Source organism: Lissotriton helveticus, chromosome 7 (genome assembly GCF_964261635.1).
Source record: "Lissotriton helveticus chromosome 7, aLisHel1.1, whole genome shotgun sequence".
NCBI lineage: Eukaryota > Metazoa > Chordata > Amphibia > Caudata > Salamandridae > Lissotriton > Lissotriton helveticus.
The window spans coordinates 1,076,354,915-1,076,380,269 of NC_136068.1; the positions used below are offsets into that span (position 1 = coordinate 1,076,354,915).

Here is a 25,355-nt window from a genome sequence, read left to right on the forward strand (position 1 = left end):
GGATGGACATGGAAAGGGAGGATAGGAGGTTGGCACATGAGCGAACCATCAAAGAGATGGATTTACAAGCCCTAAACCGAGGATCCCCCAAATCAGAGAATGGTGGCAGCGATACCCAGACCAACATCAAAGAACCTAGACCGTACCTACCAAAAGATATTATGGCTTGTTATGTACCCAGTGACGACATTGCTAAGTGGCTAGCCGCCTACGAGGTCTCGCTAAGGGCCCATGGGATTCTGGAAGTCCACTGGGGAGGTGGGTTATACAAATACATGCCCCCCACTGGCAGGGATACTTTGTTGGCTCTTGACCAGAGTGAACAGACCTACTATCCGGCTATGAAATCAGCGCTGCTCAAGAAGTTTGGGTTGACCCCTGAGAAATATAGGCAAAAGTTCCGGGGTAGCTACAAGCTGGGCACGCAAAACTGGGTAGATTTCTTGGACTACGCCAGGAAGGCCCTGGAGGGTTGGGTAAGAGGCAGCGAAGTAGGAGACTATGAGGGACTATATGACCTCATACTCAAGGAACACCTACTCGAGAAGTGTCTTCCCGAACTAAGACAGCATCTGGTGGACAGCAAGCTGACCAGCCCCAGGAAGCTTGCTGAGGAGGCGGACATCTGGGTTAGTACCCGGGTGTCGACTAAGGGGACTGGAGGGAATTCCCAGAAGCAAGGACAGGGCGCCCCCCAGAGGAAAGAGGGAGGGGAAACTAAGAGGGAGTTCTCAAAAGGCCCACAAAATACTTCGCAAGGAAGGGGCAGAGGATTCATCCCCAAGAGTAACCCCCCTCGCAACCCTACCCCTGGCCAAAGCCAGCAGCCAAGGGTTGTTCATTGTTTTGAGTGTGGTGGTGTGGGACACTATAAAGGAGATGTGAGGTGCCCAAAAAGACCACCCCCTCCCACTGGAGGAAAAGCCCCGGGAATCACTAGTGTAGTGCTCGGGGAGGAGATACCTTTGGTTAAAGGAGGGGAGCGGGCGGGTGTCACCTTAGTGTCCCTGGGAGATAAAGAGATGGTTCCCAAGACCCAGCTGCCCTCTAATACTACTAAGTATGAGCAGTGGGTCACCATCAATGGCCGAAGAGGGGAGGCTCTGAGAGACACAGGAGCCAGCATGACTATGGTAAGGAGTCAGCTGGTGTCTCCAGAGCAGGTCATCCCAGATGTACTCCATCCCGCCGTAATGGCTGACGGCAGATTGGGCCACTATCCTGTGGCTGAGGTTCCCTTTGAGTGGGGAGGGGTTGCAGGTCCACTTCGAGTTGCCGTAAGCCCTGCCGTGCCTGTTGACTGCCTGTTAGGGAATGATATGGAGCACAATGCTTGGAGGAGGGTGGAGTACCAGACTCACTCTGAGATGCTGGGACCCCCTGACTGGACTTGTGTCAGCACAAGGTCCGCGACTGCCCGAAGGGGGAGTTCATTGACGCTGGAGCCTGGAACAATGGCCCAGCCGGCTGCCAGAGAGGAGAAGGACAGGAGGCCGGAGGACCCTGCCTCGACATCTCCACCTCGTGAGACAACTGGACCACCTGCGGAGGTGGATCTGGAGTCCACCGGGGAGAATGTTGCTTCCCTGGAAAACCTACCCATCCCAACTGAATGGCATGTGGAGGGAGGTCCTTCCCGGGAAGAATTCTGCAAAGCTCAGAAAGAGTGTCCTACTCTCGAGGGGCTGCGGCAACAGGCCAACGCCCAGGCAGCGGGAAACATTGAAGGGAGCTACCAGATTTACTGGGAGGATGGACTCCTCTACAGTGAGCCCAAGACACCTGGCCACGGTTCAGCCAGAGCCTTGGTGGTCCCTCAATGCTTTAGAGCCTTTCTACTGGAACTGGCTCATGAGATACCATTGGCAGGACACCTAGGACAGGACAAGACCTTTGCCCGGCTTGTCCCCCATTTCTACTGGCCTCGAATGAAAGTGGCGTCGGATACATATTGTCGGACGTGTGTGTCTTGCCAAGCCAGTGGGAAAACTGGGGTGAAGCTAAAAGCTCCCCTGGAACCACTACCCGTCGTTAGCACCCCCTTTGAGAGGGTGGGCATCGACATTGTAGGGCCATTGGATCCACCAACTTCAGCTGGACATCGGTTCATAATGGTTTTGGTGGATCATGCCACCCGGTACCCAGAGGCAATACCTCTGAGGACCATCACTGCACCTGCAGTGGCAAGGGCCCTGATGGGGATTTTCACCAGAGTGGGTTTCCCCAAGGAGGTCATTTCCGACAGGGGGACTAACTTCCTTTCAGCATACATGCGGGCCATGTGGAAGGAGTGCGGCGTTACCTATCGGTTTACTACTCCCTATCACCCACAAACCAATGGTCTTGTGGAAAGGTTTAACAAAACCTTGAAAGGTATGATACGGAGTCTTCCTGAGAGCCTACGGAAGAAATGGGACATCCTCCTACCCTGTCTCTTGTTTTCCTACAGGGAAGTGCCACAGAAGGGAGTGGGCTTCAGCCCCTTCGAACTTTTGTATGGGCACCCTGTAAGGGGACCTCTCAGCCTGGTGAAAGACGGATGGGAACAGACTCCCAGGAAGCTTCCCCAGGACGTGGTGAGCTACATGCTGGCCTTCCGGAGCCAAATGGCTAAGTTGTGGAAGCAGGCTTCAGACAACTTGGAGGCCAGCCAAGCAGTTATGAAAGAGTGGTATGACCACAACGCTCACCCAGTGGAACTGGAGCCTGGACAGAAAGTGTGGGTAATGGAACCTGGAGAGCTAAATGCCCTCCAGGATCGTTGGACAGGCCCCTTTGAGGTTTTGGAGAAAAAGGGGAAGTCTACCTATTTGGTGGATCTTAAGACCCCGAGGCAGCCCCTCAGGGTGCTGCATGCCAATCGTCTCAAGCCACATCATGAGAGGCCCGAGGTTGTCTTAATGCTGGTGACCGATGGAGCAGAGGAAGAAGAAAGTGAACCTCTCCCTGATCTTCTCTCGTACAAAGAAAAAGATGGATCAGTGGAGGGAGTGATTCTCTCGCCATCCCTGACTTCTGAACAGCAAAGTGATTGCCGCCAGATCCTGGAGCAATTTTCTCCCCTGTTCTCCCTTGTCCCAGGCAGGACCCACCTGTGTACCCATGACGTGGACACAGGAGACAGCCCACCTGTGAAATCTAAAATCTACCGGCTGTCGGACAAGGTGAAGGCCAACATCAAAAGTGAAGTCGCCAAGATGCTGGAGCTAGGGGTGATTGAACCTTCTGGTAGCCCTTGGTCTAGCCCGGTGGTTTTGGTACCGAAAGCTGCCCCACCAGGCACCACACCTGAATTGAGATTCTGTGTGGACTACCGAGGCTTGAACTCAGTGACTAAAACTGATGCACATCCTATCCCACGGGCGGATGAGCTTATTGACCGGCTGGGAGCTGCCCAATACTTAAGTACCTTTGACCTAACTTCAGGGTACTGGCAGATTTCCCTTACCGAGGAGGCGAAGGAAAGGTCAGCCTTCTCTACACCTGAGGGACACTACCAATTTCGTGTGATGCCCTTTGGGCTCAAGAATGCCCCTGCCACTTTTCAGCGGCTGGTGAACAGGGTCCTTTCGGGAATGGAAGCTTTTTCTGCTGCATACCTGGACGACATTGCTGTCTTCAGCAGCAGCTGGGAGGACCATTTGCAGCACCTGCAAGCTGTTCTTCATGCCCTACAACAGGCTGGCTTGACCATCAAGGCCAGCAAGTGTCAGATCGGACAAGGGTCGGTGGTGTACTTAGGTCACTTGGTGGGCAGGGGGACGGTGCAGCCCCTCCAGGCAAAGATTGAGACCATCATCGCCTGGGAGCCCCCCAAGACTCAAACCGAGGTCCGAGCCTTCCTGGGCCTCACTGGATACTACCGTCGCTTCGTGAAGGGGTATGGCACTATCGTGGCCCCCCTCACTGAACTTACTTCCAAGAAGCAACCCCGACGGGTAGTCTGGACAGAGGCTTGCCAGCGAGCCTTCATGACCTTGAAACAAGCATTGTGTTCCGCTCCCATTCTCAGGGCCCCTAATTTTGCTAGAGAATTCATTGTCCAAACAGATGCGTCAGAACATGGCATTGGGGCAGTGTTATCGCAGCTAAATGATGAGGGCTTGGATCAACCCGTGGTCTTCCTGTCCAGAAGGCTACTCCCCAGGGAAAGGAGATGGAGTACAATTGAGAGAGAAGCCTTTGCGGTGGTTTGGGCTCTGAAGAAGCTGCGACCATACCTGTTTGGTTCGCACTTCCTAGTTCAGACTGACCATCGCCCCCTTCGTTGGCTGATGCAAATGAAGGGGGAGAATCCCAAGTTGTTAAGGTGGTCCATCTCCCTACAGGGAATGGACTTTAGGGTGGAACACCGACCTGGGGCAGACCATGCCAACGCAGACGGTCTATCCAGATATTTCCGCCTTAGTGATGAGGACTCCCAAGGGGTTGGGTAGTTCTCCCCACTTTCAGCTGGGGGGGACGCGTGTTAGACCTGTCTGCTTCTGGGAAGACTCTAACCATCGTGATTTATTTTTGTCCCCCTTAGCCTCCCAGAGTTTCTATTTTTATTTTTACATATGTCCATCAGGAATTTTTTAATGCTGTCAGGGGGCTAGGTGTTCCTTGGCGATGACGCCATTTTTCCCTCATAACCTGTGAGGCCTAGTCAGCCCCCTTGAAAATCTAGGGATCTCCAGAAACCTAAGATGGTGTCCTCCAACTGCCATAACGGACACTACTGGAGGACAGGTCCATAGGATAACATTAGGGAACTTTCTAGAATTGACTAGAGACTTCTGCAGGTCTCAGGCCACCCTATATAAGGCCAGTGACCAGCAGCCATTTTGTGCTGACCCCAGAGTAGAGGAGTGAGGCAGTGGTGAGAGGAGGTGGACACACTGAGAGCGGCTAGTTTGTCACTGAGGCTGACAGTTACTTCAGAAGATTGTTCCCCCTATCGCCTCTGACCGATCCCTCTCCCAAAGACAACAACTAATGACAAAGAAAACGAGTTACTGGAGGAAGAAGACCCTTTTATTTCAGGGCCCCAGTAAAACCACTCAGAACACCCTTAATTGGGGGTATTTCTGCAAGTCAACTCCCAGCGCTGTGCTTACCAAGTTCGTGGAGTAGCTGAAGTGGAGACGAGTGTCTGTGGCACCCTGGCGACCTGAGGAGCGTAGGCGCCGTGTGGGGACATCCTTCCTGTGAGGCTAAAGTGAGGAGGGACTGAAGGGAAGCAGTGGCGCTGCTCCGACCGGCATCGGGACCCCGGGGGCACCGGCCGCGTCAAGTGAAGGAGGAGGCGCGTCCGCGCATGTCCAGCACCGAGACGCTTTGGTGAGGCAGGAGGGGCCTAGGTTCGAGCAGGCCCAGGAGAGTAGCGTCTACCCCGAGAGGCGAGGTCCACGGAGGCGCCAAGGAGCAGAGCGACGTGGGAGGCGGAGTTCAGGAGAGCGTCGCGCATGCCCGGTGAAGTGTCGTCTCACCACGGAGGAAGCTGAGGAGAACCGGTGGGACAGCCTCATATCAGGAGAGCAAGGAGCGAAGGCGCCAATCGGCAGCGAGGCCCCCTCCCATCGCCAGCGGTGAAAAGCGGAGGCACAACGGGTAGAGAGAGGCGCACACCGCACCTTCAAGCTCCAGTCACCAGAGTCAGTGCAACGCGCTGACTACCAACCCGATCCCTTCGGCCCAGCGCTACACAGTGGGAGCGCGCCTGGAACAGAGAAAGCTCCTCAAGCCCCACAAGTAAGCCGGGTAGTGGAGGGGGAAGCGGGGGACGGCAGTGTTGTATGCCGAAGGAGCCAGACAGTGGGGAAATAACCCCAACAAGTAACTGAACAAGGAACCGGCCAATAACGAGTCAAACCTTTCCATTAACTGTACAAGGGGAAAACAAGCTAGTGAACTGGCCAATAAAGAGTCAAACCTTTCCATTAACTGTGCAAGGGGGAGAGAAGTGAAAGTGGTAAAGGGAACCACAAGGTTCCTGGGCTAAAGCCCTTACAGAGCTTTGGTAGCGGAGGGAGTAGATCCTCTACCAGTTAGGGGTACCTTGCTAATATTATTGTGTCTTTCCTTTTAGTCACATTACTGGTGTTTAAATGCTGTGAGGTTCTACAACCAGGTCATTCTGTTGGGCTGAGCAGTGCTTAAGAGCTGTGGGGTAATGTATCTGCAAATGTGTCTTTAAAAACATATTACTCTGCCAGACTGTATTTTGCCTTCCTGTAAAATTATTAGTGAAGTGTCTTGTGTCCTAAATAACTACAGAACCTAAATGTACCTTTGATTCTCAAATTCTGAGCAGGAAAAATATTGAAGAGTAATTTAAATTTCATGTGGATGTGTATTTGATTGTCTTTTATCCCTGACTAAAAAGCATAACAAGAAGAGCATATTATTTTTATAAAAGGTATCGGTATTTTTCCAAACAGTGGTGTTGTGTCTTTATTTTAGTGGTTCATCACTGAGTTACTGTGGGTAAGATTTGTAAGTACTTAACCAACGCTTGGAGTTAGCTGTAGACCACTACTGTGCCAGGCTACCATATGTAGGCTTGGGTAATCTAGGTCCAACAGTGTTTTAATATCTTTTTTGTAGAATTCTTTTTGTTAAAATGTACCATTAATTCCTGTAGGGAGATATTTGCCCCAACACTGCAGAGCTCCACAAATGGTCAGAAAGTTGCTAAAAGTAACTTTACAGCCATAAAGTGGGTGAAGAGTCAGAAGTCTAAATCTAGGCAGAGATCGCCATATGGAAATGGTGAATTCAATCAATGAGAACTACCCCTAGCTGCAGGTGTAGATCTGCGAATTAGTAACTTTACTGTAAACAACTTAATCCTACTTACGCAACAGTGTTTTTAATTTCATTAGCATTTTTATCACAAGACCACCAGCCCATATTGAAACCTGTTGAACTCTTGTATTTTTTTTCAGTGAAATCTGTGTTCAGCATTTGCAGAATAAGAATAAATAATTCTCTACAATATCTATAATGTCATTAAAATGCATATGTGTGTCGTTTTGCTATTTGGACAATTCAGTTGCACGTTCCACTGTCTAAATGCCACATGTAACCATATCTAGCCACCCTTCATTTATGCAGTTGTAAAATATGTTATTGTAGTAGTTGTATTTGAAGTGATTCTTGTTGCTTTCACAAATCTGCATAAATATATAATTAAATTTGATTTTTTTTCTAACACATTCTCCACCTATGTTTGTTTAAGCCTCTCAGAACAATTACCACATTGATCCAAACCAGGAGCTGCTAGCCATTGGTAAGACCTTTTTATAGGAAGGGACACAATAAGGTGTAAAAGGTGGATGGCTATGTTGGAAAAATGGTGTCTGACTGTATGTTCATTTAATAATCGGGCAGAGAATGACTGATAAGGAAGGGGTGCACAGTGGTAGAATGGGTATAATAGCATTTTCTGTGTTTTATTACCTAAAAAAGACTTGTTTATTAATCTTCCATCACAGTTTTATAAAGACATATAAGGATATATACATGAATGCATTTCCAAAGTAGACTATCAATACCATCACATAAGATAACTTCAGGTCTTCATTCAGGTCTTAATTCATTGTACGCAGTTCAGGGTTAAAATAATAGCATTGAGATATCCAGTTCCCCATATCTCTGTATAACACAAAGTTAAAATGCAGTTAAAAAAGAATGGAGAGATAAAATAAACAACATACATTGGTATCTGCAACTATTCAAGCCAGATAGTAACACTTCAGAAGAACACACATTTCATACTCTCACTTTTCAAACTGAAACTGCTTATATTCAAGCTACAGTAAAACTAAAGTGACTACATTTCTTACTCACCCGTTTTTCATTGATTTCAACATTGACCCACTTTTTCTAGTAAAGCTTCTAAATCTTATGTTTTTAAAGGCTGATGAGTGCCACAAATGTGATTCAGAATGCACTGGACATTCAGGCAACACACACAGATCTTAAGCCCAACAGTTTCTAATACCAAGAAGGAACATAACCCGATTCAGAATTTTCATCTAGGCATTATGACTCATTTCTGCATTATTTCATCAGCTAGATAAATGATACAGTATAAATGTGCTATGGATAATTATAGGGTTAGAATCCTTCAGGCAATGCAAACCCATACATGCATGGATCTTCCTTAACTTCTTTACAGAAACAATTAACATTACCCCACAAAATTCAAATACATTCAGCACTTTCCTGTGATTGTTCAATAGATAAGTAAATATATAGAGCAACTCCTGTTGGGTGATCTTTCAAATGTTTGTTAAATATAAAACAGGATGCTCAATAAATGTAATTACAAAGTATTTTATGGATTTATGGAACCACATATGTCTGAAATCATCTATGCATCACATTGCACATTCCTGACATAGAAATACTTATGTATTGCTATAGTGTGTATTATGTTCATGTATGGAAAATTTACTATAGAGCTGGATCAGCTGAAGATCGCATATTAGTGTTCAGGCATACAGAACCAAAATGCCATCCACAATGCATTGTGAGCATGGTCATTTGTCTAAATTCTTTGGCATTGTGAACTGGGGTGAATCAATGCCCATCTTTCACATTTTCACCACCATTATATTCCAAGTGATAAACTCCTCTCCCATTGTAATCAATGCCTCAGTTTGTAAACCTTGCTAAATTAGCATCAGAAGGGGGCAGTGTCCGATTTACTTGCACCACATTTAATAGATTGCTTGCTAAAATATTTTTTTTCCTTTAGGCCTCACCAATGTGGCTGGTTCCTTTATATCTGCGTATCCTGTGACTGGTAGCTTTGGAAGGTTAGTGCTATACTTTAATCTCTGCTTGTGTGCATAATGTGATATAACTCTCCTGCTATGGATGCTCATAGAAACCATTTATATAATCTCAGTGCCCTAGTTATCACTCAGTGTCCCCGATCTGGCCATAAAATATATAAATAGGCTTTGGTTTCATCTTTGGAGTGTGGCGGGGATAACAAACAGTGATTTGCCAGTCGTGAGAATCTGGGTCAGGAGAGAGTAGCTTCAGCAGTGGAGCTGCCTGTCACTGATGCAGGTTGCAACAAGATGGCCAATGTGATAGTCAAGGGTGGAGCTCCGTGCATTGCGGGGACAGCCTTATGGGAGAGGAGCTGTACTGGGGATCTGAAAAAGCTTATGGGCTTCTGAGAATTTGCTGGTCCATTACTTTGGAGAGTTGTACAAGCAGATACTAAATTAAACAGTTTGGGTGGGAGACAGAAGGGTCCGACGGTAGCTTCTCCTGTGCACTTGAGACAAGTCGCAGTAGGAAGAGAGGCGATGAGCAGTAGATAATCCTGCTCATAGATGAGCGCTCGATCCAGGGGTGTGCTGCGGGCAACAGTAGTGACTGGATCAGTAACAGGGCTCCCCCGACTACTTTTTCGAAGAAATAAGTAGCCACAAGGGATACATATATCATACCATCTACATTTGTCTTTCCATGCTATTTGTGGCAACTAAAGTACAGTTCAGATGAAAGGGAGAGGTGAAGAGATTGAAGAGAAGCCATTAGCTGCTCAATCAGATGTTAAGAGCATGCATAGAGACCACGAGGTCCATATCCTCCGTGGGTAGAAATGAGTGGTATCCTGAAACAATATTGCTAAAATGGCTTCAGACAAAAAAAAGTTCCCACAACATCATCTATCAAAGAAACATTGGTAAATCAGATTGGCAAGAAGAGAGAAGACCCCCAACAGAACGCAACAACACACCAAGGGGTAGAGGGTCCTCCGGCCTCAGTGGATACCCAGACGCCAGTACTCCGAGATGATATCCAGATGCTACTTTACAAATTTAGAAAATGTCTAACACATCTTTGTCAAGATCACTTGTTAAAAAAAGCAGAGACTCATTTGGATCAGGTCAAAACTACTCTGGCCGAACAAGTGCATGATCATGAAGAAACAGCTGGGTGAGTTGGAATTCTGAAGAAGCAACAAAATTCCCTGGTGGACAAATTAGAAGGTCAAGAGAACAGATCACACAGCAGTAATGCGAGAATTTGAGTATTGCAATCGATGTCTTAAAAGATGAGCCAGAGAATCATGTTTGGGAATTGTTTCAGCAGGTACTTCAGGCCTCAAAAGACAATGAAATAACATTATATTGCACCCATCGGGTGTTGCGTGCCTTCTACATCCTTAAAAAATGATCCCTGATGTGCTTCAAAGGGTCTGATTCTTTTCAAGTGAAGGAGGAAATAATGATGAATACCGACAGCCAGAAACCTTTTGCATAAAAGTTGACAAAATCCTCCTCTTTTAAGATATATCCACATCTATCCTCAATAAAGGGAGAGATTTTAAAGCAATAACATACCATATCAAGAAAGAAAACTTTCAATATCCATGGCGCTTCCCTTTCCGTTTAACTTTAAAGTCCAGAGAACTTTGCATGGTCCGGAGGGCACTGGAGAAAATTAGACAAATTCTTGCATTGGATGTTGCTCAATCAGGTAAAGAAGACGGGGCATTGACAAAATTGGTAGACCGTCTGAAAGAATGGAAACATCAGATGAATGTAAAAGAGCTACTAAATATCAGAGAATAAGAGTTAACTGGAGATACCAGAAGCATCACCTAAATTTCACTCAAATGAAAACATTTGGCTGTAATTACTGAAATCTAAATGTGCAGCTGAGGCAACAAAGCGAACCTTTAAACACTTGGGCAGCAATATCACAAGAACTAGTTTTGATCAGAACTCCACATTTGAGATGTCCTTCTTCCTTTTCCCTCATGGCACCTTGGCGAGTGTGAAATGGCCTGATCACAGCATGGACATGTCTCTGGTAGATGACCCACATCCAGACAGTGGAAGGGTTTCCTGTCGCTGGAATTTCTGAACATATTTAGCTGAATTTCAGCAATGTAAAGATTTGATTTTCTATATATTGGTAGTAGTATCCAAAGGTGGAGAGACAAAATGTTTAAATGGTCTTGAAATGCAGATGATTATTGTAGAGCATTGTGTAACAGGTGGATTTGAAACACCCTTCATGAAGCATGCAAGAGAGGTTAATGGGCTAGTGGGTACACTCAATTGGTATTAGAAGGCAAATTTGGTTTAATGTTTAGAGCAACAGAGGGCCTGATTTGGAGTCTGGTGGATGGGTACTGTACTCCATCACAAAATTGGCAGCTATCCATCCGTCTTCCTACAAGTGTATTATATCTTAATGCACTTATAATATAAGGTGGATGGATAATCTTATGACATCTAATTCACAATAATAATAAGGATGACGTAAATCAGTCACATTTGTGACGGAATACCCATTCGCCACAATCTATATCAGGCCCTGAATACCCAGTAAAATACATTCCTCAAATTTTGACTTTTAATTTTGCAGTGTCTTAACCCCCCATCTGAGAAAAGATGTACTAAAGTACATGCACTCAAAAATGTATATATGATTAATGATCAAAGAAACTCACCTGAAACCAACATATGATGGGAAAGAGAACTGGCCACCATCGACGAATGTTAATCTCCGGAAAAGTAAAATGAGTAAAAACTGAACCTTTCACTGACACAGTAGAGCCAGGCGCAAGGCATGCAGCAGATCTGGGGAAACAGCCTTTTCAACGCAACCGTTACAATCGCATGCAATTACATCGCATGCAGTTGCAACGCAAAAGGTGTGCAGCAGTGGGTAGAAGATGTTGGATTTAACTCGAACACCTTCCCTACTGTTGCACACACTGGAGTTTGAAAAGAAAATTAATCTATTCCAACTTCCAGCGCTCCCCCGACAGAAAGTCGGGGTAAAGTTTGGCATTGCAACGGCATGCGATGTAATGGCATGCGTTGTAACATCACATATCCGCAGATCTGAGCATTCCCAAGCACTCATTGACAGCTCTAGTGGTAAGTGTAAGTGACATGTATGCAACTTTGTTAGACTAGGATATTTGACCAAGTAGCTCAGTGCACCAGATGAAGTGTCAGCAGTGATGGCAACATACCTGCATCCAAATACTCATTTGACAGTTTGACAGTGAAGCGTTCTGTGCAGTGAAGTAATCTGTGCATCCCATTTAAGTACTTCAGAATAAACTGAGCCATTAGGGCAATAGTTAATTAAACACTGAAAATTAAATTTCTTTCCGCCACATTCTTCAAAGTGCAGTCTAGTGTCTTGTCTAATGGAAATGTTCAAATGCGCCAGCCACATTTTTACCATTCAGATACTGAGGTATGAGGACGAACACGAAAAGCTCAGAGCTGTCTTGTGTTCTGCGACTTTGCTCCCACATCCTCTGGTATTATGTTCCTTTACGTAAAATTACTTTTCTGAGCTCACTGTTCATCCATATTTCGCCCATGGTGTGAATGTTAAATGAAGACCAATTCGAAACATGAATGCCATGATTCATATTCATTGAAAAGGATGTTAAGGATGGATTCATGTTGGAGGAGTGAAAATATAACTGAAATCACTGGGGGATAGATGGTTCGGGTCTCCGCTGGGCTACTCTTGACCTCAGTGGAATGAGTGCCTAACACAACTGTTCAGGCAGGATATCTAATTGTATGTCGTTTAGCAAACTATATTCCAAATAATGAAGGCAAACAGAAGGAATTCATAAATTTGTTGCATCCAAAACCACATGGCTCTGGATAAAGTTATTGACATTGTAAATATCTTCCATATGTTTGTATTGTCAAACACTTGGGACACTTTATTTCAATTCTCTTGCAGAGGTTCAAATTTCCTACTGTGGTGAAAGGTGAAGATGTTATAAGAAGAGCAGCCCTACCATTAATAGAGAAAACATGATTGCGTCCTAAACCAAACTGTGTATTTATTTAGATTTGCGCATACAGAATTCACTTTTTGAGGCTCTTAATGAAGCAATATAAAAATATGGCAAGCATATTGTACAGTCTTTTCTCTTCAGGGTTCACCTTCCCTTTGCTGTTTGAAACCTTATTTACACTGTGACACTTTTGGGACATGTAGGTCTGGCGTTAGTGGGCCAGCACATGGCAACAGAGGCATGCACATAAGAACATGTGGTGTGGCTGTTCCTTGAATACATTAACTTATTAGAGCCAAACTTCTTGGCTTTGACAGTGTTTGGTAAATAGTTGAGTGGCAGCAGTAAGGGAGGTAAAAATCTGTAGAAAATATTGGAGATCTATGAATTAATTCTAGAGAAATACAAACAGTCAGGCCCTAGTGCATACAGTTGTGGGATAAGAACCTATTAATGGATAATATAACTTCCAGCATTTTCTAACATTAGCCTAGGTAGTGCTCTAACTGTTGTCCTGTACATAGTCTTTTGAATTTGTTAGGTGACAGCATGCAGACGCCTTCCTGCTAAACGTTAGTTTTTCCGTTAATGAGATCTCTGTAGGTAAGTCCTCTCTGGCAGTGTTCTACCAAACTCTTGCGAGTGTGCTCAGTGGATTTTGTGAGTAGTACTGTGTGTTTGTGGTGACAAGCAGTCCAAGACTGGAGCCTTTGGACCGTGGTGGTTCACGGCTTCCAACCTTCAAATATACCTGTGCAAGTGTGTGTGTCCCTGCCACAGTATGCGAGTTGTTGTTTCTTATTTCTAATGCACCTATGACTGTTTCTTTGTGCCACTAAGGGTGTCTGTGTACTTTGTCCTACTTTTTAGGTTTTCATTAAAGGACGTCCCTTTCTAGTACCCCTAGTGATATTCAGGTTTAGGGTCAGGTTATCATTAAATGATATTTTTGCAGTTTTTGGCCTACCTATTGCTTATATATCTTTAATGAAACCACCTTTAATTCCAAATTGCTTTAATACTTCCCATAGATAGACCCAATTGACCCTGTCAAAGGCCTTGACTGCATTTAAGGTAATCACTGCCAAAGTGCTTCTTCTAACCTCTGCAAGGTCAATCGAGCCCACCTAACTGTGTGAGTTCCTGTAGTTGGCGTCTATTAATAAACCCTTTCGGTCTTACTGAACCAATTGTTTTACTAATCTAGTATTCCTGAAAAGATTTTTTAGTTAACATTTAAAAGATAAATTGTTCTGAATGACTTGCGTTGATTAGAGTGTTGGGCTTCAGGATCAGTGAAATGGTTGCATCATTCCACGAGTTAGCAATGTGTTCATCTTTGGTTAAAAACCACTTGAATAGAGTCATCTAGAGTGTCACTAGAGTGTTAGTAAACTCTATGTAATGCTCCAGAAATCCCATCCATGCCAGCAACTATACCACTTTTTATTTTCCTAGTATTTGTTCTATTCTCCTCTGGCAATGGTTAATTTAACAGAACACTTTAATTCTTTGTGAGTGCTCTCAAGCGTCTTTCCTTCAGCCAATCTTTCGTTTTTCCCAAATAAAGTACTTTATTTTCTCCTCTGTATAATTCATGGAAAAATCCAGGAATACGGCCTCTGTTTCCCTCATATCCCTATTGTACAGACAAGTGTCATTATTTAATATCTCCTTAGCATTATTCCTTTCCTGTATGCTCCAAACCAAAAGAGCCCCGCTTTTTTCACTGCACTCAAAATGCTTCAATTTGCTGTTCTCTCATTTCTTTCTTATCTTCTCTTCCACCGATAACCGTTGCATCCCTTGGGTCTCATCTAATTCTTTTACTAAATTAGCTGGCAAATTCATAGTGAGATAGGGCTGCTTTCATTGAATGTTAAAACTTTTTAATTTTTTAATCTGTCGCGGTTACAGCTGTGGTAGAACATAGCAGGCGGCTGACACACCGGAACCGTACGAGACTGTAAGTGGTGTTAATCACTTTACGGATTTTGGTGCTTCTCGCTCACACTGTATCTTAATTTAATTTAAGCATTACTAGATGACTATTTCAATTTAACTATTTGGAACCCCTTTAGTTCTACAAAAATGATAGGCAGAGAAGTCTTGAATCTTATATTTTTTTCCAGAGAATTAGTCATAGAGAAATTGATTGGAATTGTCAAGAATAATTAATAAATCGGAGTGCAAAGCTCAGTTAAGGTACAGAAATTAATCAAAGAACTCAGTAAAGTTGAGGTCTGCAAATTTCAAAGTATAATATCGTAGAGAAATCCAGCATAGATTCACCTCCAAAGGTCAGTGAGAAAAAAGATCCTCTACTCATGCAGAAGAACACTCTTTTATAGGGTTTTGAACAAAGGATTTCATACACTTACAACTACAGTTGTACATAGTTCTCACGGAGTAAACCATTCTGAATTAAGTGAAATGAAACAGTTGCAAATGAATATATTTAGAAAACCTGATAGTGACTTCTAGCTGCAGATTCCTTGCCTTTGAATTTCCCCAGGCATCCGACTGGATCTGGAAGATTTTTTGTGCGCAGTAACCCTGCTAAGCCGGTAAGAGGCGTCAATCGTTTGTGTCCTTCTTTGGCATCGTCCATGACGGAAAGTGATGTTGTGGTGTTTCTATAGGCGCCACCCAGGTGCGCTGACATCAGTTCTTTCCTTTCTGCGCCATCCAGCACTGATCCGGAGAAGAGCTACTCCTCGGTTGTTTTTTGACAGGCTTTTTTTATGCCTTTTTGTCGACTGTTTTTGAGGTTTTACCTTCTGGTGTGTCAAGATGCCTTCATGCAAGTCTAGTTTTAAGCCCTGCGGTGCCTGTCACCGACCAATGTCTGTGATGGATCCGCATCTTGTCTGTCTGTAGTGTGTGGAGCATGACCATAAATCAAAGTCGTGCTCCGATTGCCGGGCCATGGCTTGAAGGCTTTAATGGAGCGGACCCTGAAGCTACTGGCGGCCCGGCACACGACTCTGTATAAGTCAAAGTCCCGGTGGAGGGGAAGGGCCCAGGATTGTACATGCAGCCCGAAGACCTCTTCATCCCATTCAAAGTACTCAGGACACTCAGGTAAGATTGACTAGAAAAAGAGCAAGAAGTCAACGCGCTCTTTCACTTCTCCTTCTCCGTCTACCGATGAGAAGACGGAGCCTCTTAATGCTCTGCTCATTCCCTTGAACCTGTGCCTATGCAGACTCTGCGCCTCCTCGAATTTCCAAGAGCCAGAGCGACCCCACCCAACTGAAGGAGTTCCATGAGGCCATGCACCTCATGTTTGGGATGCCTGACCCCTTCAGTGTGCCTTCGAGCCACTCGGAGTCGGAAGAGGCCCCATCTGGTTCCACACCATTGGTTCTGGTTGGGCCCCAGTGATCCATTCCTGGATCCCCACCGACACTGGTTGTGCCATCTCGCCCTATCACCAGTCCCAATGGCGATGCTCCCAGCACCGCTAGCACCACCAGCTCTTTGAGGAAGAACAGAGTGTGGACTGGTGTGAGGAACTGGGTGAGGCCAGAGGCCTGGATTCTACTCCACATGCTGGTCTGCTTTTCCCCTGCTATGGCTATGGAGGAGGGAGCTTCCTACGCAGTGGTTGCGCGGAGGTCGGCTGAGGTCCTTGGCCTTCAGCTGCCCTCGGTGGCAGTCAAGACTAATCTCAACAGTGGTGCTTCATCCGGTAGTCTCCCTATTAGAGCCCCTACTCCTGCTCAATGACTCACTCACTGACGTCCTCTTTAGTACCTGGCCCAAACAAAGACAAAGGTTCCTGTGAAACGGATGATTGCCTGCCGCCATTGCCCCGCACCCAGACTTCCTAATGCAACACCTACTCCTGAGATCTTGGTGGCTGGATTCATTTGTAAAGATTGTGTTCTTCCACCAGTCTGGCATTGTCGACCATGAACGCTGCATGCCTTTTGGGCCATTATTCCCACACATTGTGGGATATGGTTGCACAAGTGCTACCACAGGTCCCAGAGGAGGTATGGGCTGTACTCTCCCAAGCTGTCACCGACAGGAGAGACGCAGCAAAGTTCACAACTTGATGCAGACTTAGCACGACTGACTCACTAGGCAGAGCAGTTTCCACAACAGTGGCCCTTAGGTGCCACACCTGGCTGAGGATGACTCACTTTTCAGGGGATGTCCAAGATTCCCTTATGGACATGCTCTTCAATGGCACCCATCTCTTAGGAGACAAGGTTGATTCGGCGCTCAAGTGCTTTAAGGATTCTTGTGCTACAGCCAGGTCCTTGGGCTTCTCTGCTGCCCCATGTCCACCTCAATCTGCCTTTTACTCCTTTTGTGGCTATGAAAGGGATTTCCAGCCAATGCACCGCACGCACAGATCCACAGCCTCTGTTTGGCTGAGGGCATGGTACCCACAGACCTCGTGGGTCAGGTGGCCAGCGGCCTCGTCAGTCCTCCACCACCACGACTGCAACAGCTTCCAAACAATGTTAGCCTGCCCCTTTACTGCCATGGGCACCCAGTTGGTGGCAGGATTCATCATCACCTACCCCACTGGCAGTCTATAACATTGGACAGGTGGGCTTCGCAGATCGTCCAGAGGGGCTACTCCCTCCTCTTCGAGACTGCCCTCCCCCATGACACCATCTCACGACCGGCTGATGGAGTATCATCTGTGCCTTCTCCGCAAGGAGGTCACAGCTCTATTTGCCAAGAGAGCCATAGAGAGGGTTCTGATGCCAGAAGTAGGCTGTGGTTGTTATTCTTGGTACATTCTGTTTTCCAAAAGAACACTTGCCGTTGTCCTATCCTCCATCTACGAACTCTCAATCTCTTCCTCAAGAAGGAGAAAATAAAAATGCTCACATTGACACAGGTCTCCTCCGCACTGGACCCGGGAGACACGATGGGGCATTGGGCTTGCAGGACGCCTTTGTTCATAGTCCCATCCTGACTGCCCACTGGCTCTATCAGCTGTTTACTTAGGCCACAAACATTTTCAATTCATCATGCTCCCCTTTGGCCTTGCCAGCGCCCCACGGGTGTGGACAAAAGTGATGACAGTGGTCGCTGCTCATCAGTGGAGATCAGGGATGCAATGTCTTTCCCCTATCTCGACGACTGGTTGTTGCAGGCGGGCTTGCCACAGACTGTCATCTCTCACCTCCAGACTACAGCGAACTTTCTGCACTCACTGGGGTTCACTATCAATGTGCTGATGTCACACCTGACTCCCTCTCAGACACTCCCTTTCCTTGGGTGCTGTTCCGTACATGGTGCAGTTTTTGGTCTTATTCTCCTGAGCGGCGAGTCCAGGATTTTCAGGCTATTATACTGATATTTCAACCTTTATCCTGGATTTCGGTGGGACTCACTCTGAGGCTGCTGGGCCTCATGGCCTCTTGCATCCTGCTGGTGATATGCTACGTGGCAAATGCGGGCTCTGCAGTGGAACTTGATTTGCAGTGGGCGCAGCATCAGGGCAGTCTCTCTAACCTGGTCCAGATCTTGGAGGGAACTGCGAATGATCTGTAGTGGTGGCCAACAAACCACAATTCGGTCAGCAGCAGCCCTCTTCCTCAATCACATCTTACAGTAGTGACAGATGTGTCACTTCTGGGATGGGGCAGCCATCTGTGATAGGTGGAGATCCGAGGGCTCTGGTCTCTGGTGGAATCCGGACTCATCATCAGCCTGCTGGAGCTCTGCGAAATCTGACTGCCACTGAAGGCCATTCTGCCTTCCAACAAGGGTAGACTAGTGCAGGTATTCGTAGACATCACGGCCATGTGGTACTGCAACAAACAGGGCGGGTGGGGTCGTAGACCCTTTGTCAAAGTGCCCTGTATCACTGGAACACCAGGCCATATCTATGAGGGCTTATATATGAGCAGACACACAGCACAGAATAAAGGTCCATTAGCCAGTGGGGTCTAGCTCGGTTTTAAATAAGGATAGATGCATCAAAGGATTTGGTACACCAGACTTGTCTTGATGTACAGGCAGGCTTTGACATCCTAGCACCTTAGTCCAGTTTTCTTTTTCTTTTTTTGTGCACTATCACAATTTCTGTTTGGAGTGGTGGACGCTGATGATGAGAACCTAGGTAGCAGGCGAGTACCAGCCTGCTGGCCTCCATGATGTTACTCCCGTGAGGCTCGACCATCCCTTTTCACACATTTTTCTCTCCTTCTTTCCTCTTCACTCACTTGAAGTAGTTCTTCATAGGAGGGGAGGGTTGAGAGGAGGGAGGAGGACAGTGGGGAATACAGCACAACTTTTTCAACCTGGTTTTATTCTTTGAAAGTGGTGACCCAGATCTATTAGGCACAGATGGCATATTGGTAGTCGCTGCCCCAACAAATATTTTTATTGTTGGTAAAGATTTTGAGGATTAGACTCACCGTGTGAACAGGTCCCAGTTTGTACCGCATATCTATGGTGGCTCAACATCTGGCGGGCCGACGAACCCCGTCGAAGATGCCTAGTGGATCATAAATCACATCTCCGTCTGGAGGTGGTGCAATGACTCCTTTAGCAGTGGGGAGAGCCTTAGTTAGAACTATTTGCCACTCCCACAACTAGCAATTTCAGCGGTTTTGCGCGCACTCACATGGAGATGCTTTCCATCACGAGTGGGACTCAGGCCTCCTGCATGCCTTTCCACACATACCACTCTTTCCTAAAGTTCTCAAGAAGATCAAGAACGACCGGGCCCAAGTCACCCTTGTAGCTGGACTGAGCACAGACCGTATGGTATCCTGAGCTTCTGAGCATGGCCATCGATCCTCTGATTAAGCTGCCGCTTCCCGAAGCTCTACTGTCGCAGCAACAGATGAGCGTTCTCCACCCAAACCTGTCCACTCTATGCCTTCTTGCATGGAGAATGAGTGGCAACAGTTGACAGCTTTCGATCTTCCTCGCGAAGTCTCTAACATCATCTTGGCAGCCGGGCGTCCCTCCACTAAAACGGTATATGCCTGCCATTGGAAGACATTTGTGGCATAGATAGCTGGTTTTAGTCATGTCACCGATATCCTTTTATATTAGGTTTGTTCTTAAAATGTTGTTTTAATTCATTTTTTACTTCACCATCAATTAAGGTGTTATATAAATGAATTAATTTTGATATACTGCCAACCACATTAAGTACTGTATGAACAAATATGAAATCGTCTCTCTGATACTATATACATGAATTTCCCTCTTGATCTATCTATCTTAACATTGAACAAAGAATTGAACCAGTATATCTATAATTTTGTAAATTGATATTTATTCGTGGTTTTATCATTTTCTATAAGCATGAGTCACTTTAGTTGTATTGCACTACTGCACTAGGCCACTTTAGTATTATCATTGAATGGGACCCTTCTTTGAACAATAGACTATGATTTGTCCATGGTATTAAGTGACTCAAACAAGGCTTATATATGTATGTATATTTCCTGTGTAGTTCTATTATAATCTATAACAATTATTCTGTAGTTTAATATATTTTTTTGAAAGAATAGAACTTTTTTGTTTATTTTTTAAAAAACTTATAGTTTACGCACGTTATGGTGAGCACGTGTTAATTTTTGAATTTAAAACGCATGTCAAATGGACACAGGTTCAATGAATTATGTTTTGGAACAGGGAACCAGCATTTAAGCTGGTAGGACAAATGTGATTAAAACAGGTTATTAGTGTTGTCCAAACATAATCATTAATAATTGGAATGTCTTATAAATTGTCTTTTGCACAAACAAATTATCGTATTTATACGGATAGAAGTGAGAAACTGCATTTGACTTTCTTAACAGTATTCATACTGAAAGTATTTTTTCTATGTCCATTTAGACTCGTGATGCACTTGCACTTTAAAATGGGCTGAGCATATTACATTGTCATGTGACCTATGCCGCAGGGACGGTCGAAACGCATCATGACTAGCTGTTTATTTGGGAAATAAAATGTATGCTGCAACAAAGTTGGTTCGTGCCTTGTGTTTCACCTGAGGCGTGGAGCGCTGCGAGGTATTGCAGATATATATATATATATATATATATATATATATATATATATATATATACATATATATATATATATATATATATATATATATCACTAAAAGGCACGAATAAAGCACCTTTATTTTTAGCCACAGAACTGGGTTCCACTCTTCGTCATTTTTTCCTGATTACAGAAAAGATTGGGGGCGCTGTTGGCGTCTGACGAACTTTGACTTATATATATATATATATATATCAGAAATGCCGCTTTCAAATTGCGCTGCAACGAGTCTCGCCAGCCAACAAAAGAAACTCGGACACGGACCAAATGGGCTCCTGCTTTTCCTTTTATTGCAGAGGTACTGTCAAAGACGTTTCGGCTCAACGGAGCCTTGTTCACATGACAACGTTTTGATAGTGGGACAGCCCTTTTAAAGTGCTAGTGACGATAAATAATGAGTATCACCTGTGAATATTCTTAGCATGGACATTGAAGATATACTTCCAGCTACTGAATGGTAGCATTTAACTTTTATAAAATACATTACATAACAGTAAAATACTTTAAGTAGATACCAACGTCATAGATATATGTGCACATATTCATATGAGCGAATCCTTAATGGCAACAATAATCACTGTAAAATACATAGAGATGACAAGTCTGCTTATGATTGTAAATATGAGGGTAATAGGAAGAACACAAGAAATAAAGTGCAAGTGCATAGTTCATTATATATATACATTATTGACTATTCTAATAACATGTGCAAATAGCATGAAATGTGCAAAATGAAGCGAATGTCAATAACCTATCTACAATAAATATGTGCAAAATACGCTAATTGTTCTCTTCCTAAGGACCAATATTACTAATGGAACTCTAACCCCCATATTCTGTAGTCAGACTTTGTCAAAACCTACTGTCGTTATGCCTTTTCAACTCATATTGGTTATTAATCTAGTGCTATATTTCAAAGTAAGATTCAACCTTCATGTTCTGATCGTAGTTCTACTACTTGTAGATTATTTAGACAGCAATATGAACCTAGTGCATGCTACTATAGAAAAAATATAGTGATTACCAAAACCAAAAAAATAAACTAAACAATGTTAACAAGTGCATAGTGGATTCTTATAATCATTGTTAGTGGCTCATCAGAAAGCAGCAGCTAAAGTCGATCATGTTTAGGAAAATCTATTTTGTCGCAGCCAATTCATGGTGCCTGCACAAGACTCTCCCGGCCGGGTTCATCTCGCGCATGACTACCATGTAGAGGAGACATGAATAGTATGAGATTCAGGGCAAGCAAGTATATAAGTCCTCCGTGATGTTGAGGCCTATTGGGGCCTTAGTATTAAGTAATAGGATGTACTTGGTTTCCAGCCTCCTTAACTTGGTTTCCCTGTCACCTCCCCTTCTGCTGTTAATAATATATATATATATACACACCGAAGGCCTGAGGAGATTTATCGACCAGCAAGGGGCGACTCCCCTACAATATAATTTTATAACACAAAAACAGGCCACCCTGGGTCAAAAACAATGAGAGAAGTGTGGGTAGGCGGTTCCCTTTTATAGGAAAAATCCCCTCACCGACCCGTGGGTGGCATGCTTCATCATCTGGAACCTCCTCGCACTGCGAGCCTGGTCGCAGTACGGGCTACAAACCCCTCACTGTGAGGGAGGAGCTCAAGAATGTTTGAGTTGTAAGTAAGAAGAGGTATACTAAAACCTTCAGATGAGCTGGGTGTGGAGGGAGTGTGTGAGGGATAGTGGACGTGAAGTTAAAACAATCTCCCTGGTATGTTAAAACTCAATTTTAATGGAACATCTGTCAGGGCTAAAATAGGTGTGCGATCCATGCCTGGAGAATTCAACCTTGCATGGTTCGGTGTGGTCATAGGGTCGACATGTTTCAGCTTTGGTGCCCTCCGCATAGATGCTGTGGCTTTCTTCAGGACCAAATGAAAAGGAAAGTGTGTGAAAACTTGACAACATACCAACTTCAGTCTATGTGCAAAGGATACAGACAACTGAAGGATTGGTACTAAAACTTGTCGACCCTATGACCACATTATTAAATATATACATATGTATTTTTTAAATATATAAATATTCAACAACAACACAGTTTTATTTCGGCGCAAAGCCATAAAAACAGAATGAAACACAGATGATACATAAAAACACTTAAACAGCCATCGGAAAAAGGCATATATTTTCAGAAGAGGATAAAAGATGATCACAATAATTATACTCCTAGACTATGGGCGTACCATAAAATCTCCTTGTCGATTAAAGTATATTCAATTACATTATTAAAAATAAAATATAATTAATTCAAGTATTTAAAAATACTTTGAATATTAAATATATACATATTTAATTTTTAAATATATAAATGTGTGTGTGTGTGTGTGTGTGTGTGTGTGTGTGCTAATGCTTATCATCTTACCTGCGAAGTAAAGTACCATAATGTAACGGTTTTCCTGATGTAACGATCTTGATGTTATGACTCCCAATGTAAAAACTAGCAATGGTTGTGGTGTGATTCGACGAGACAAAAATATTCTGCGGAGCCCGCACCCTGGAAGAGGCCTGCTAGGTATGAGGTGTGCGCTGAAGAAACTGGCTGGTGGAGGGTTCCACCTAGAGAGATAGAACAGGAAGCGGAAAAATGACAGAGCTTAGAAAAAGAAAGGAATTTACAGGCTATATCAGTAGCAAAGGTAAAAGCCCAACCAACAGTTCTATTTCAAGTTCTCCATAAGAAACTATTAATATAGTCGAGGACAGGGAACTTTCCTAGTCACAACTCAGTCTAGTATGTATAATCCTACCTGTGTATGGTGCATTCTGAGACATGACGTCAAAATTTATTGTAGTGCTGTTCCTCTGGGGGGGATTTAGAAAGTCACTCGAGGACCGGGACCCGCTGTGTCTCACTGGGATCTACAGGGGGAATCTATTTGTTGGATTTTAATGCCCTCACACACCCTTTCAGGTGTCATGCTTCATCATTTGGGCTGCTCCTCGTCGGGTCGGCGGTGCAATACCCAACGGGCTCACCTCTAAGAGGGGCACTTTGGCGGAGATCTTTTATCCAACACCTGTATGGTGAAGTGCGGGTATGTTGCCAGGACAGTGTAGACCTGAAAAGTGAGTTAAAATGGGGCTGGGAGTACCTGAAAAAACTTTATTCTGGGGGTCTCCTGCCTCAAGTAAAAACAGTGTAACCGCCACCTATTGGGGTGTACTATACCCTATCAGTGTATCAGTTGTTAAGACTTATTAAAAGTCTTGATGATAACGGTCGGCATGTTTCTCCTGTGTGTGTCTAATTGACTCCTGATTCTTCAGGACCAGAGGTTTGTAAACTATCTACACTAGATTATTTGTATGTATGTATCAGTCTATTGGTTCAATAAAATCACAAGGAAACCATTGTAAAGTGTCAATGTACCTACGTTGGGCTTGATCTGCCTGTTGTAAGAAAAACAGAACAGTGCATTTATTAAAGAACATTGCATTAATTAAAAGTAAGTACATTAGTGAACCATTGGCAGGTGATACCTGTAGAGAACAGGTAGTTACTTTCATTCGAAAAACCATTCAGTGGTGTGTGCAACTCTAATTTAGGCACAATATGTGGTGCAAAGTACTGTGGTGGTTGAGTGTCTACAGTGGGCTATGGTGGTGATTCAAGCCCCTGTGGGGTGCATTTCAAAACAGCAGACAATCCGTTTAAGGACTCACCTAATGAATTTATGAATCCAGGCATCATCAGTACCCGGCCGCTTACGCATCAGGCTTGCACTCTCTTTGAAGTAGAGCTACTCAGAGTTGTAATTTTTTTTATATATAAAATAAAATAAAATACAATAAAATGAAAGCAGATAAAGACATTGCAATCAGCTGTCACAGCCTGCTGGTTATTACGATTCTGAGGTTGCTGGAGTCGTATGTCCATTCTTATATTGGGTAGAAAACACATTTGAAACTTGTCTTGTAAAGATAACCATTGGCTGTCTGTGTGTATATGAAGGGGGTGATTAATTCTAAGGGTTGGATCCTTAGCGTTTTTTAACTACCCCTTAAATGTTTATTCGCAGATGGTGTTGTTAGCCCGTTAGGGACCACACTTGTATTGTAGGTCACCCCCTTGTGAGTGCAATATGTAGAGAGGGATTGTCGATAGGCTCCTTTGTACCCTCATCATGTTTAGTTAGACCCTCTCTATGTTGTGGTGTTCTAGCACTGGTAACCGCTGCAAAAATCAATGCGGCAGCGGCAGCGCGATAGGTGTTGGAGACAGGGGAGGGGGTAAGGGCGGGTGGCTTGGACAACTGGCGTGTTATCGCTAGCTTCTCACTTGGGTGTCATCTGATCCCTTAGCATAAGCGTGCCCTGTTAGATGATGGTCATATGCTGCTAAGCGGTGTTGCTCCCTCTATCCGTTTAACCCTTTAAAAACCACAACTATCTAAAAGACTGTTGGTACGGCGGCAAAGGCCGTCTTTACTCACGTTTCGGAAGTCCTGTGTGGAGCATAGAGACCTACCCACACTGC

The 25,355-nt window shown here is 44.6% G+C and overlaps 1 protein-coding gene across 2 annotated transcripts in view; it reads left to right on the top strand.

The window, feature by feature from the left end:
* The window catches only part of SLC26A11 (solute carrier family 26 member 11), a 249,507-nt gene that overhangs the window by 128,412 nt on the left and 95,740 nt on the right, over window positions 1-25,355 (top strand). For both annotated transcript variants that reach the window (XM_078654073.1, XM_078654074.1), the window contains 2 exons: window positions 7,223-7,273; window positions 8,747-8,807. In XM_078654073.1, coding sequence (XP_078510199.1) covers window positions 7,223-7,273; window positions 8,747-8,807 — 112 coding nt within the window. The remainder of the gene's footprint in view (window positions 1-7,222; window positions 7,274-8,746; window positions 8,808-25,355) is intronic.